The sequence below is a fragment of the Aulonocara sp. 'chitande type north' Nkhata Bay genome, linkage group LG6 (assembly GCF_057382095.1).
Source record: "Aulonocara sp. 'chitande type north' Nkhata Bay isolate Kocher_YH1m ecotype deep benthic linkage group LG6, A_spYH_male_GT1.1, whole genome shotgun sequence".
Lineage (NCBI taxonomy): Eukaryota > Metazoa > Chordata > Actinopteri > Cichliformes > Cichlidae > Aulonocara > Aulonocara sp. 'chitande type north' Nkhata Bay.
The window spans coordinates 26,599,032-26,612,190 of NC_141349.1; the positions used below are offsets into that span (position 1 = coordinate 26,599,032).

General features: G+C 44.7%; 1 protein-coding gene across 2 annotated transcripts in view; it reads left to right on the forward strand.

Annotated features, from left to right (window-relative positions):
- LOC147327928 (multiple PDZ domain protein) overlaps nucleotides 1-12,321 on the forward strand; it is a 50,516-nt gene extending 38,195 nt beyond the window's left edge. For both annotated transcript variants that reach the window (XM_086295936.1, XM_086295937.1), the window contains 10 exons: nucleotides 2,761-2,954; nucleotides 3,709-3,856; nucleotides 3,949-4,020; nucleotides 4,153-4,276; nucleotides 4,401-4,441; nucleotides 4,694-4,816; nucleotides 5,556-5,660; nucleotides 6,736-6,839; nucleotides 7,022-7,145; nucleotides 9,672-12,321. In XM_086295936.1, the coding sequence (XP_086152062.1) occupies nucleotides 2,761-2,954; nucleotides 3,709-3,856; nucleotides 3,949-4,020; nucleotides 4,153-4,276; nucleotides 4,401-4,441; nucleotides 4,694-4,816; nucleotides 5,556-5,660; nucleotides 6,736-6,839; nucleotides 7,022-7,145; nucleotides 9,672-9,818 (1,182 nt within the window). In that variant the 3' untranslated portion in view covers nucleotides 9,819-12,321. The remainder of the gene's footprint in view (nucleotides 1-2,760; nucleotides 2,955-3,708; nucleotides 3,857-3,948; nucleotides 4,021-4,152; nucleotides 4,277-4,400; nucleotides 4,442-4,693; nucleotides 4,817-5,555; nucleotides 5,661-6,735; nucleotides 6,840-7,021; nucleotides 7,146-9,671) is intronic.
- Nucleotides 12,322-13,159: the final 838 nt, after the last annotated feature.

Sequence of the window (13,159 nt, forward strand, 5' to 3'; positions counted from 1 at the left end):
TGTAGTTTGTGTGTGTGATCACCCGTGTGTACACCTGTGAGCATGGACGCGCTTGTTTTTTTAAAAGGTTCCTTCATGTAATGATCTGCTAGAGGGTGTGGGGGGGCCACAGCCCCGTCCTCCAGGGCATGAAGCAGGTGTGGAGGAGATCAAAACTCCAGACATCCAGAGGCCCCCAGAACACAAGAGACCAAGGAAGACCAACAGAGGGGCAGCCGCGCCACTGTCCCAGAAAGAGCTGAGGAGAGTCCCAGATGAGGGCTCACCCAGCAGCCGCGGAGCAGAAGCCAGGGGGAGTTGCAGTGACGCGCCCGTGAGCTCCGCCGGCAGCCAGCCGTGCCTGAGTGACCGAGCCCCAGGCCGAGAGGCCGGGGGCACCCCACCTCCAAAGTGGCCCGAGCGAGCCCCAGGCTCCAGGCCCCGAGGCCGCCAAGGAGTGAGCCAGTGTGTACCTGGACGCCCATCCCCGGACACAAAGAACCACCAACGCACCGACGTCTGAGGGAGTCCGCCACTGGCAGGGGAAGTGGTGGTGGGTGGAGATAGGCCTCCAAACCTCGCTCCGGCAGGCCGCAGAGAATGGGGGTGAGAGAAGACTCCAAACCTCCCTCCACCCGCTCATTGTAGTGTTGATGCATGTGTGTTCTAAGGTGCATTTAAAACCCAGGAGGGCTTGGAGCTACCTGCCAGAGAGCAGCAGGTAAGCTCATGGTCCCTCCTGCCAGCCCTCAATGTCTACGTGTATTTAAAATTGAGAGGTGGGCAACGACGCCAGGGGTGGGGTGTACACCCTGATGGTAATTTGGATTCCATGTATCGTGCCCACCCCCAAGATCCTATATGTATGTGTAATGAGAGTGTGAGTAATGTGAATGTCTAAGTTGTGGGATAAAATTGAGGCAGAGGCAGCCATAGGGGGACAGGGGGGGGTAGCCTCCTCTGCACCCTGGTGACATACCCCTACTCCAAGGTTCTGCATGTGTGGGTGGTTGTGGTGGAGCGGGAGGGGGGAGGCAGCTGGAGATGGGGAGGAGGGGAAGGGAGTGGCAGGTGACCCCTCCCTGGGGCCAGCTCCCCCGCTGACCCCAGTAGGCACCCCCATACTCCGCGACCCGCCAGGGAAAGGGGGCCCAGGCCCATCCAGACCGGGGCCCAGTGCAGCAGCGCCTCCCGGCCCCACAGAGCCCGGGACAGTCCACCCAACCCCACCACAGAGAAAACTGCACCCACCCCACCATCCACTCATCTTCCAGACTACATAAGACAATAAACGCCCAGGCTGAGATCTTCCTCCACCTCTCCTGTATCTCCCCCTCCTGCAGAGAGAGTTCCTGAAGAGAGGAAAGCTCCTGCAAGATGTGACAATCTCCCCCACCAGTTGAAGAGCCCCCAGGTGGCTCGATGCACCGGCGGCACCCTGCTCCAGGGCTGGGTCCCCATGCACCCACCCGCCCACAACCCCGGCAACACACCAACCAGGACCCAAGCCCCCGAGGCCCGGCCTGGGCCCCAGCCCAGAGACGGAGCGCCCCCAGAACCTCACGCCCATCCCGGACCCACCCAGGGGCAGCCACGCTACCAGGTCAGTAACCCACGTCCGTCAGCACAGACCCTCCCCTAGCCCCGCTGCACGCAGCCACGTGGAAACAGTCACCCGAGAGCCAAAAGAGCCCCCAACCGGACATGACCGCTACCCCGGGTTGAGCCCCCCAAGGAAGATGCCTCCGGGGAACCCCCCGACGCCCTAAGCCTGTCCCTACCCCCACACCAATCACAACAGTGAAGGCGGGACCAAACTATGACCCCCCACCCCCACTAGGTGATGGAGCTGATCAAAGGAGCCCAGAGCAATTGATCTGATGTGGTGTCAGAGGCTGTATCAAGACTAATGTAATCTAATAGATAATTTCTATATTGGTTAGAATTAAGATTATTTTTATTTTTCCAGTTCATGAGGACTGTTTTCTTGGCTATGCATAGGGCAGTGAAAACCATATGGGCTATATTCTTTTCTGAAGTGACATTATCTAAGCTGCCCAACAAACACACTAAGGGGGAAGTTGGAATGTTACATTTCAGACACTTCGATAAGTCTTCACATATCTCGCGCCAAAACTTCTGAACTGGTGGACAGAACCAAAGAGCGTGGATATAATTGTCCGGTGAATTTGTTTGGCAGTGTGAGCTGTTGTTGGTAGACGTAAAGCCCATCTTGAACATCCGATGACCTGTATAGTGCACTCTATGTAATATTTTGTATTGAATTAATTGAAGACTGGGATTTCTAATTAGATGAAAGGTTTTTAAGCAAACCTGAGACCAGAAGTTTAGGTCTAAGTTAACTGATAAATCCGCTTCCCATTTTGCAATAGGAAGTGATATTGATTCATCTGTTCTAGAAAGCATTCTGTATATTTTGGATAGTAATTTGGGGGTTTTAAGAGTAAGAAATTGAACCACACTTGGTGGTGTTTGTAGTTCAACTTGACCCGGTTTAAATTTCTTTTTAACTATGGATTTAATTTGTTGATATTCTAAAAATCTTTTCTTGTTGATCCCATATTGTGTAACTAGTCCGTCAAATGAAATAAATTCTGTTCCTTCTAGTATATGTTCTAAATATTTGATTCCTTTACCACTCCAATCTGAAAAGTTTATCATATTATTGTTTTGTAATATGTGTTCCTGTACTTCCTGAACAAACAGAATGTATTTTCATGCATCTGTTCCCCTGTTTCTCTCACTGTCACTGTCTTCTAGGTAAATGGCATAGATATGCGGCAGGCCAGTCATGACGAAGCTATTGCCGTGCTACGGCTCACCACCCAGCGTGTCCAGCTGTGCGTCTTCAGGCACCAGGAATCCTACAGGGAGGAGGACCTGTGGGATGTGTTCAGCCTGGAGCTGAGGCCTCGTCCTGGAGAAGGACTGGGCTTCACTACTGTGGGGAAGAGGTACAGTCAGGATGCTTTTATCAAGTTAGAAACCTCCAACTTGGTATGTTCACAGCAGGTTTGAGCCTGTGTTATCTAACACTGTGCTTTCAAGTACAACAAAGACAAAATCAAATTTTGTTCAGAACCATCGTGTTCGCAACCTAGGTGATGTCACCTGCTGAAAGAGCCTGAAGTCTAAGAGGCTGATGAAGTTGTTAATATATCGGCTTCAAATATAACATATGGCAAGTGGGAGTACTCCTCCTCGCAACTTCTGAAGATGAGAAATAGGTTAAAAATAAATAAATGTGACTTTGTTAGTGAGTGATTAGTCTTGTTGCCTATTTTTACCACAATTTTATTCTTAATCAACTTTTGTTTGTAAGCTGTAGTTAGGCTGGTTAGTTAGTTTAAATTGCAGAATACCTGTTCCTTTTAAATATAATTCCGAAAATTATATTCTAAAAAAACAAAAAACCCTTTATAGACCCTAGTAGATTGACTGTTTTCATGGCAAACTCCTTTGACGTGTTCTGTAACTACTTCACAGATCTCTCCAGCATTCGATAATTACCATAAAGGTTAGATAGGGTCTCACTGCAAAGAAGTCGCAAGACGCATCATTTTCCAAAGAGCTCGGGTGCCAATTTTCTCGCAGCTTTATGTTTTTGCACAATCAGGTGTGACATTATGCAAAACAGCCGGTGCACAGGTCACATTATTTATAAGCCTGGGGCAGGCACAGCTTTTGACCTCTGTTTTCTTCCAACAGTAATGACACTGGCATCTTTGTGTCAGATATCATCAGAGGAGGTGTAGCAGATTCGGATGGCAGGTTGTTGCTAGGCGACCAGATTCTGTCAATCAATGGGGAAGACGTGCGTGCAGCATCACAGGAGCGTGCACACACGCTTCTGCAGGTCTGCCGTATTCACAGTTTATAAATAAATGAACATAGGTAGGCATTTTCATGGCCAGCGTCATTATGTGAGATGTGTCACTTTGCTCTCAGAGTTGCAGTGGAGGAGTCCACCTGGAGGTGGCTCGTTTTAAAGCCGGGGTGCAGTACACACTGCGGAGTCAGGTAAACTGTTTATCTTGCCTACGTATTTCTTTAGTGATATGATTCCTAGTGAAATTATAGTTCAGACTGTAGTTTGTAGGTCAACTATTGCGTTTATACACCTATTTTAACGATATTACTCTGTGAACGTAGGAGTACCTTAAGTTGTGTTTTATCCAGAGCGAAGACTCTGACTGCTCCACGCTTACACCCTCAAGTGTATGCGATGGTTCTTTTGGCCACCAGAGGGAGACAGATAACAAAATAGAGAGCTACAGTGAGTGTCAACTAAGTTCTCGAGTATCGTCTGAGTTACAATGTTGAGTCCAACAATTTGCTTTGAATGGAAAATATACTCTTGCATCTTTTTATCCATAGTTATGTGTCATTCTCTTCTGCAGCATTCAAAGACTCTGACATCAGAAAAGTGATAATAAAAAAGGTAAAACACTCTTATAGTAATAAAAGCATTGTCTTTTTGGACCCCATACTGTACTGGAGAAACTGAGTAGTGATAATTTAACTTATTTTTAGAAGTTACAAATTAGTATAAATTAGTTATATACTGAAAACAACCTGCTTCCTGACTGGATATCATGCTCCTGTAACGTTGGGTGTTTATTTTATGCTCGAATCTGCCATTTGGAAAGGTTGCAAATGTGTGTGTTTGTGTGTCTGTGCGCAATCACTCCAGGGTCCATACGACTCCTTGGGCATCAGCGTAGCTGGAGGAGTGGGCAGTCCCCATGGCAACCTTCCTCTTTTTATTGCTACCATGGATACCAATGGACTTGCTGCCAAAACACAGAAATTACAGGTGGGGAGTGACCATGTATATACACCAGTGCGTGCATGCATGTGTGTCTCATGTATGCTTCACATTGTGACTAGTCGAGTGTGGACTGGGCCTTAAATAAGGAAAATTGCACTTTCTTACTCTTACTGTGTCCCTTAGAGGCTGAAACATCTGCAAAAAGCTGTAAACTTAGACTCTCTGGTATGCATTGATGAATTTAAGGGAATCATAAAAAATAAGGTGAAGGAGGCACAAGATACCTTTTTCTTTAGAGGTGACTGCTGTTTTACTGTGTATTCTTCTGTAATCGCAGAGTGCAGGAGTCATTTAGAATCTGAAGAGGCCGTTTTTCCTGGTTAACTAAAGGTTACCAAAATGAACTTTTCCAACACTGAGACAAATATATGGACTGCCTTGACTGTGTTACATATTTATTGGAATAGAAGTCGATATTTTTACATCATTTTCTTCCTGAAATACATCTCATAAAACAAATATAAAGGTTGGAATAGATCGGGATGCAAGGGGCAGAGGACATAAATGTTTCTCCATGATCAAATTACAGACACATGTAACATAAAATGCATTTTAGACATAAATATTGAAAATGAAGTGACATACCAAAAGTAAACCTTTATGAAATCCTGAAGAAAAAAGATAGGGACAGAAAAGAAAAGGAGACTTTGTAGGCAAAAAGGAAAAGGGGGGATAGTGTTAAGTCTAGGACAAATGTGTTTGTGTTTGTGTGTGCATCATCTAGACGGGAGACAGGATCCTCAGTATCAATGATGTTTCCACTGAGGGAATGACTCATGTCCATGCTGAAGCCCTGCTCAAGAACACCACTGGAACCATCATTTTGCAGGTACTGTCACAGTGAGACATCCAGTAACTGATATGTAATGCCTGTAAAGGCAGTAAGTTTCTGTGTGATAACGTCAGCAGGTTTTAGTTCTGTTTTGTCAGAGAAACACAGAAATGGTTCACAGCCAGCTCCCCGTAGGGCTTTTTATCTTCTTCCATATTTCCCCAAGACATAATTTTACATACAGACAACTAAAAAAAAAAGAAGTCTTTAACAAAAAGGAGGCCCTTCATTATCAGCATTTTGCACAGTCAGTGTATGTTAATTTCAAGACAACAGTGTTTATGACATTGATTTCACACCTCTAAAAAGACTTCTGCTGTAAGGGAAAAAACTATATTTGTGTCTATGGAAGCGCATGTCGCTTGTTTTTGGCAAGTATTTTGTGTTTAAAATAAACATCAAAAGGTTTTAGACTTGTATCACTCCTACTCTGGTAATATTTGGATGGGCATAAGACCGCTGTTGCATTAATAAGATATTTGATCATTGTCCAACTATAGAAATATTAACTTTTTGCAGAAATCCTGATTAATCTGTTGTTAGCACAACTTCTTCTGGATAAATTTGCAATGCATCAGTTTTGCAGATTTGTTTGAGAAGCTTGTATTTTTTGTAGACATGTACTATACACTAGCTCAAATGTTACACGTGTTCTGTTATAATGACTTCTCCTGTGTTGGTTTCATTGTTCTTTCATTGTCTTTTATTGAAGTGAAACTGGCACCTCATGTAGAGTGGTCTGCCAGATTGCCTACTCAGCACAAATAGGCATTTTCAAAGTGATGCTCTGCATACTCCTAAAAGAAAGCTGTGAAGAAAAGCACTCCTGTCTTGCTGATGTCAGTCAGGAGAAACTCACTGTTCTCCAGAGTAATCGCATAAAATAATGAGATATATTTTTAATTACATGTTACTGTCACTATTTGTAGATGTTTTGCTATTCCTTGGATTCAGGCTGTCCTGTCCTGCTTGGATTCAGGCTGTCCTGGTCTCTTCGTGTAGTCCTAAATGGCTAAAACCTTTACACTTTGCACTCATAACATGCTGTTTGTGTGAATCTATGATTGTCTAGGTGGCAGCAGCTTCTCAGGGATGCAGCACACAGAGTAACAGCGATGTGCGCGCATGGTCATTAGGCCAGCCGAGCAGCCTGCCCTGCTTTCACAACAGCCTCTGGTAAGAAGTGGTTCAGCTAACAGTGTCATTTCGTTGTTCTTCTCTCCACTTTAATTAATGAATAAAGACAAAAGCAGGCCTCAAACTTTACTAAACAGTTGGTGCAACACTTGTTTTTAAATGCATGCACATCGGTGCGCTCAGAAGCCAACATCCATTGTTTCGCATCGTATTCTTTACAGCGCTCGCATGTATAAGACCATCACTCTGGAGAGAGGCTCCTCAGGTCTCGGCTTCAGCATTGTAGGAGGTTTTGGCAGCCCTCACGGAGACCTGCCTATCTACATCAAAACTGTCTTTGACAAGGTGAGAAAGCATCTGCCAGGTCTCCTTTTGTTGTGAAAACCAAAGAGTTTTAATGTTGGGAAAGACAGTTTAGCAGCAGTCTGTATGTCACTCACTGAGTCACTCCCTCACATCTTCTCATAGCGTTTTCTCTGTTCAAAACAAAACTTTCTCCCCTCCCTTCCTTCCCTCCCCATCTCCAGCTGCCTCCCTCTTCCCGCTCCTCCACAACCACCCACACATGCAGGGCCTTGGAGTAGGGGTATGTCACCAGGGTGCAGAGGAGGCTACCCCCCCCCCCCCCCCCCCCCCCCCTGTCCCCTTCTGGCTGCCTCTGCCTCAATTTTATCCCACAACTTAGACATTCACATTATTCACACTCTCATTACACATACATATAGGATCTTGGGGGTGGGCACAATCACGGAGTCCAAATTACCATCAGGGTGTATACCTCACCCCTGACGTCGTTGCCCACCTCTCAATTTTAAATACACTTAGTCATTGAGGGCTAGCAGGAGGGACTATGCGCTTACCTGCTGCTCCTTGGCAGGTAGCTCCATGCCCTCCTGGGTTTTAATTGCACCTTAGAACACATATGCATCAACACTACAATGAGCGGGTGGAGGGAGGTTTGGAGTCTTCTCTCACCCCCATTCTCTGCGGCCTGCTGGAGCGGGAGGGCTAGTAGGAGGAGTTGGCCGTCCGACTGCGGTCTGGGGTGTGGGGCCTCCCTGCTGCTGCGGAGTCGGGGTGGTCTGCCTCTCCCCACCGCAGGGAAAAGGGAAACACCACCTGGGTCTGGGTGCAATTCCCCCCTCCAGGGGCAAGGGCACCTAGACCCGGTTTGTAGAGTACGCTTGGGGAGTGTGATTGTGTGTACAGCGTCTCTTTATGTCTGTCTCCACGTTGGTTGAGTGTGGAGTGAGTGCATATGAGAGCATGAGGGTGGGAATGGATGTTTGTGTCTGTGTGTGCCTGTATGTCTGTGTCTATATGTCAGGTTGGGTATCAGACGCCACCTCTCTGGGGACACCTCAGGCCCTCCAAGGTTTGGAGGCCTATCTCCACCCACCACCACTTCCCCTGCCGGTGGCGGACTCCCTCAGGTGTCGGTGTGTTGGTGGTTCTTTGTGTCTGGGGGTGGGCGTCCGGGTACACACCGGCTCACTCCTTGGCGGCCGCTTGTCGGGGCCTGGGGCCTGGGGCTCGCTCGGGCCCCTTTGGAGGTGGGGTGCCCCCGGCCTCTCGGCCTGGGGCTCGGTCACTCAGGCACAGCTGGGGGCCGGCGGAGCTCACGGGCGCGTCACTGCAACTCCCCCTGACTTCTGCTCCGCGGCTGCTGGGCGAGCCCTCATCTGGGACTCTCCTCAGCTCTTACTGGAACAGTGGCGCGGCTGCCCCTCTGTTGGTCTTCCATGGTCTCTTGTGTTCTGGGGGCCTCTGGATGTCTGGAGTTTTGATCTCCTCCATACCCGCTTCACACCCTGGAGGACGGGGCTGTGGCCCCCCCACACTCCCTAGCAGATCATTACATGGAGAAACCTTTGGAATGCAAGCATGCTGATCCACACAGGTATGCACACATGGGTATTCACAGACGCGGACTAAAGCTTTCTTGGCTGCTGCCTCAAAGCACACTGTGCGCTGTCTATCTTGCGTGCTGCACAATATCGTTTATTATTTAGTAAATATTGATATCTATGACTAGCTAGTTTATTGTGATGGTGCTTTGTTTTCTCTATTATTATGTTGCTCTTTGTTGTTTGCTGTCTCCTCTGTTTGTTTTTTTTGTTTGTTTTTTTTTTTTTTCTCCATACAGGTGACCCAGGAGTTCTTTTTTTTTTTCTCTCTCTTCCCCCCCCTTCTCACCGTCTCTTCTCCCCTTTGGTTTTCTTTCTTTCTCTCCCCCTCTTTCTCTCATTCATTCCCCCTGTCCTATTTATTAAAAAAAAAAAAAAAAAAAAAAATGACAAAGGATGAACTGAAGCTCTGCCATCACGTAATGTCGCATACTGCTGTTTCTGATGTCATTTAGAAAAAAAAAAAAAAAAAACTTTCTCCAATCATCAGCAATTCGGGTAAAAAAGCAGGCAGCAGGCAGTTTCACCGTGTGTGGTTTTACTTTATATGCGTTGTTGTTTTGTGACTACCTATGTAAGCCACATAAGAGACAGAGATTCTTGTGTGGTTTTAAGTTATAGTGCCTTTTTTGTAATTCAACACCAAAAATAGCAATTTGTCCCTAACGGCAATGCTCAATGTAAGAAACAAAGCAAAAAGGCCACAGTTATAACTTGTTAAATAGCTTTTGTTTTGTAACAGGTGGTAAACTCTTAGTGCCATGCTCTAGTAAACTGCATTATGTCAGTTTTTGCATGATTGCTTTCCTTTGTTTTGTTTCTTGATTCTATTTCTGAGCATCTGTTGCGACCAATTCCTTTGTGATCATTACAAACATTCATTTAACCTCACATTCATTCTTTTCTCCTAACATATGTGTTGCCATATTAGCGTTTAAAAGCTCTTGTTGACTTTGTACTTCAGGGTGCAGCCATTGAGGATGGCAGGCTGAAACGTGGCGATCAGATAATTGCTGTTAATGGACACTGCCTGGAAGGTGTGACCCACGCTGAAGCTGTGGACATTCTGAAAAAGACCAAAGGAACTGTCGTCCTCACCGTGCTCTCATGAGACAACTGCCCACTGTACCTCAAGTTAATGACATCTTCCTAAAACAGCTCTGGAGGGCTGTGGTTGTTTCCTATAAAGCTGTAGAGTGATTCTCCTCTTGTAGAGGGCACTCTACATGTCAAAACAATACATATAATTATAAGAAGAGTCTTTATTTTAAGTCTAAATTAAATTGCATTTAATTTGTGAACTCTACCTCCAACTGCAAACACAGCTTTGTTGTATTTACACTCAGTATTTAAAAATATAGCAGAGCATGTCCAGTTAAATACAGTTAAGGAGCCGGGTATTGGGTTCGCCAAGGCCTCCATCTTGGGCTTTGGGGATTGGATGCCTGAGTCCAGTCTGAGTCCCTTCAGAATGACCACTAAGCTCAGTCATTCTGGAGGGACTCAGAGTAGAGATGCTACTCCTCCAGCCCAGAAGGCCTAGAATGCCATCTAGGTGGGGCTTTTTGTGGCACGTCTAACTGGCAGGAGACCCCCAGGGTGGACGCAGGACACACTAGAGAGATTTTATGCCTCAGGTGGCTTAGGAAAGCCCCAGCAAGAGCTGGAGAAGGAAATAGCTGAGGAGCACCTGAGACCCTGACCCAGATGAGTGGAAGAAAATGGTTGGATGGATAGTTTAGCATTGTTGTGCATTATTTTTCATGTAAACACACTCATCAATACGTTACGTGTTCATACTGATATATATAATTGAAGCCTCAATTGACGGCAGCCTAGTGCTGGATTTTGATTATTACTTTAACAAACAAACAACTCCCAAGACTCAAAATATGCCAACTGCTTCTGCCAATCTTTTGTATGGCAATAGGATGTCTGCTTTGAAAGACTGTTGTACTTTTCTTTTCATTGTTGTGTTCGAATAATTAAAAATGTGTCATGATTTCATGAATATTGAATGTCTTAAGTGGCATGTTGATAATTAGCAATGATAACCACCTTATGTTAAACGGGACAGAGAATAGGAAAAAATGCATTTTGCTGCATCTGTTAGAAGCAGCTGCTGAGTATCGACTGTTATTTACCAGTGTAGTATTAATCAGTGTTTTCATAGTCTTCAACTTTAGCAGCTGTTTTTTTTTAGGACTTGATTTTTGATGTTAATAGTTCAGTGTGAAATTAGACACCGTCTCCGTTTTATATAAATTTATTTACCTGACTTCACACGGCTGTGATACTTATGTTTTTGTCGCTGTAATTAATTTCATTAATATAAGAAGTCACTTCACACTTACACACATGGATGCACACACTCGTTTTCATATCTTAGTGAGGACATCTAATTGACATAATGTTTTCCCCAACTGCTTACCCTAACCCTTACCATCATTTGTATTTGTCCTCACAAAGATATATAAACATGGTGCACACGCACTGGTATTGTGTAACCAAATGTTCTGTAAGTGATCTTATTAAATGTTATTTGTTAAAATTTTGTATCCAAAACCTTTTGAAGTTCAGGACCTTGTGTTTCTGTTTTTCTTACCTTCTGATTTATCTCCGGATGCAATGTGTCAGTGAAAGAGACGTTTTATGTTATGAGGGGTTTTTTTCATCTTTTTTATTAATGAATATCAACAAGTTATATTTTGTGATTTCTCTCACCGAGTAGGATAAACCTTTTTTTCTTTTTTTTTTCAGTTTTCAAATTTCACACATGCACACCACACACCAGTATCTGAGAAAAGCTCTGAACTGTTTAACAAGGACAACTGAGCTGAAAGTCACATTTTTAATGGATAGAAGAAGCAAGAGTCTTCTTTTCTTTTTTCTTTATTTTATGTTATTTTTTTGCATATTTTTTGCATGTTTCCAAACCAGTGAACTGAATTTCACCTTGGAGGTGTTTTCCTGTAGCGGTTATGCTCTATGTCTTTATCCCTCTCTCGCACTTTTTCTCCACCTTTGTCTGCCATGAGTACGTATGCGGCATCACTCACGTTTAGTCAAGGTGACAGGATGAAGTGCGTGTCATGCTTGGAATGACAGGCAGCTCTGAATTACGGAGGAGTCGTGAGGAGAGGAGAGAAGAAGGGGGATGAGCTAGATTAGAGAAAAGGCAACATTTTATAGAAGGCGGAGAAGATCAGTCTAAAGTTTGGACAAAGACGTTTTAAACCTGAGGTCCGACAATCACAGAGGAAGAGGAAACCTGTGACTTTTTTTAAAGGAAAATCCTCAGTACTTTCACTTTAATTACCAGAGTTACTGGTGACAACTTGATAAACAATACATTTGCACACAAATGTCTCATTTAGGAAATAGGAGGCATCTAGGGAGATCCTGTCTGGAGCCTCGGCATTAATCAAAGCCATCTGTTCACATTGCAAGCTTTATTGAAACCCAGCCATCGCGGTCTGCTTTATCCTTCTCCAGATGAACAATTGCTTCCCTGCTGGCCCAAGGAGAAATGGAGAAACGGTGTAATGCTTTTTTTTCCTTTTTTTTTGCATTTCACTTGGATCTTTGCTATAATATAAGAATGATAAACATCATATTTGGTATTTTTTTCACATCCACAAACATTTGACCCCTGTGGATTTCCAGTTTCATACAAATAACTGACAGGGAAGCAGATGAAATTACATCTATTTTTTCTTCTTTTTTCTTTAAGAGGAAGCAAAAGGACTTATCTGCCGTTTTTGTTGTTGTTGTTGTTGTTTTTCAAAACCAGCCTCAAATTTCATGACAAACATTTTTAAGGGGAAGAGCTCCAGCCACAGGGAACAGGACTTTTTTTCCTACCCTTAGTCATACACCATGTAGCACAGTAACTTCTTTGGCTGCAGAAACTGCTATGCATTTTTTCTGCAGATGACTTTCATGAGAGCATGCTTGAAAGGCACTAATGAGCCTCTCTCTCTGGAGGATAGCAGTGGCCAAATGATTGTTCTATGTGTGACTGTCACATCGATCCATATTCATAAACATAGGGGACCGTGTCTTTTTGCTGTCAGTGTAACCTGGTGATACAGAAAGTACAGCCAACGGGTCCAAAAAGTCTTCTACTCCATCCTTTCCCATGAGGTCCTTTTTCAAGATATCAGCATGCACTGCAAAAATATCCTTTGAAATTCACTCCAGTCAGTGCTGAGTGTTAAAATCTTGATTCCCATAAAGCAAAATGTCCCAAAATATCCCAAAAGGAAGAGTTAGGTGCCACTAAGTCCACGTCATTCCCATTAAATGAGCGAATGAGCAGGGCTGAGTTGGCATTTGGCACACAGACACAAAAAAGCGTGCACGGTGGTGTGGCTTATATTCAGTGACATAGCCTAGCAAGAAATAGTTAGACCCAATCATGAAACAGCAGGCAAACACTGGATGACGTCA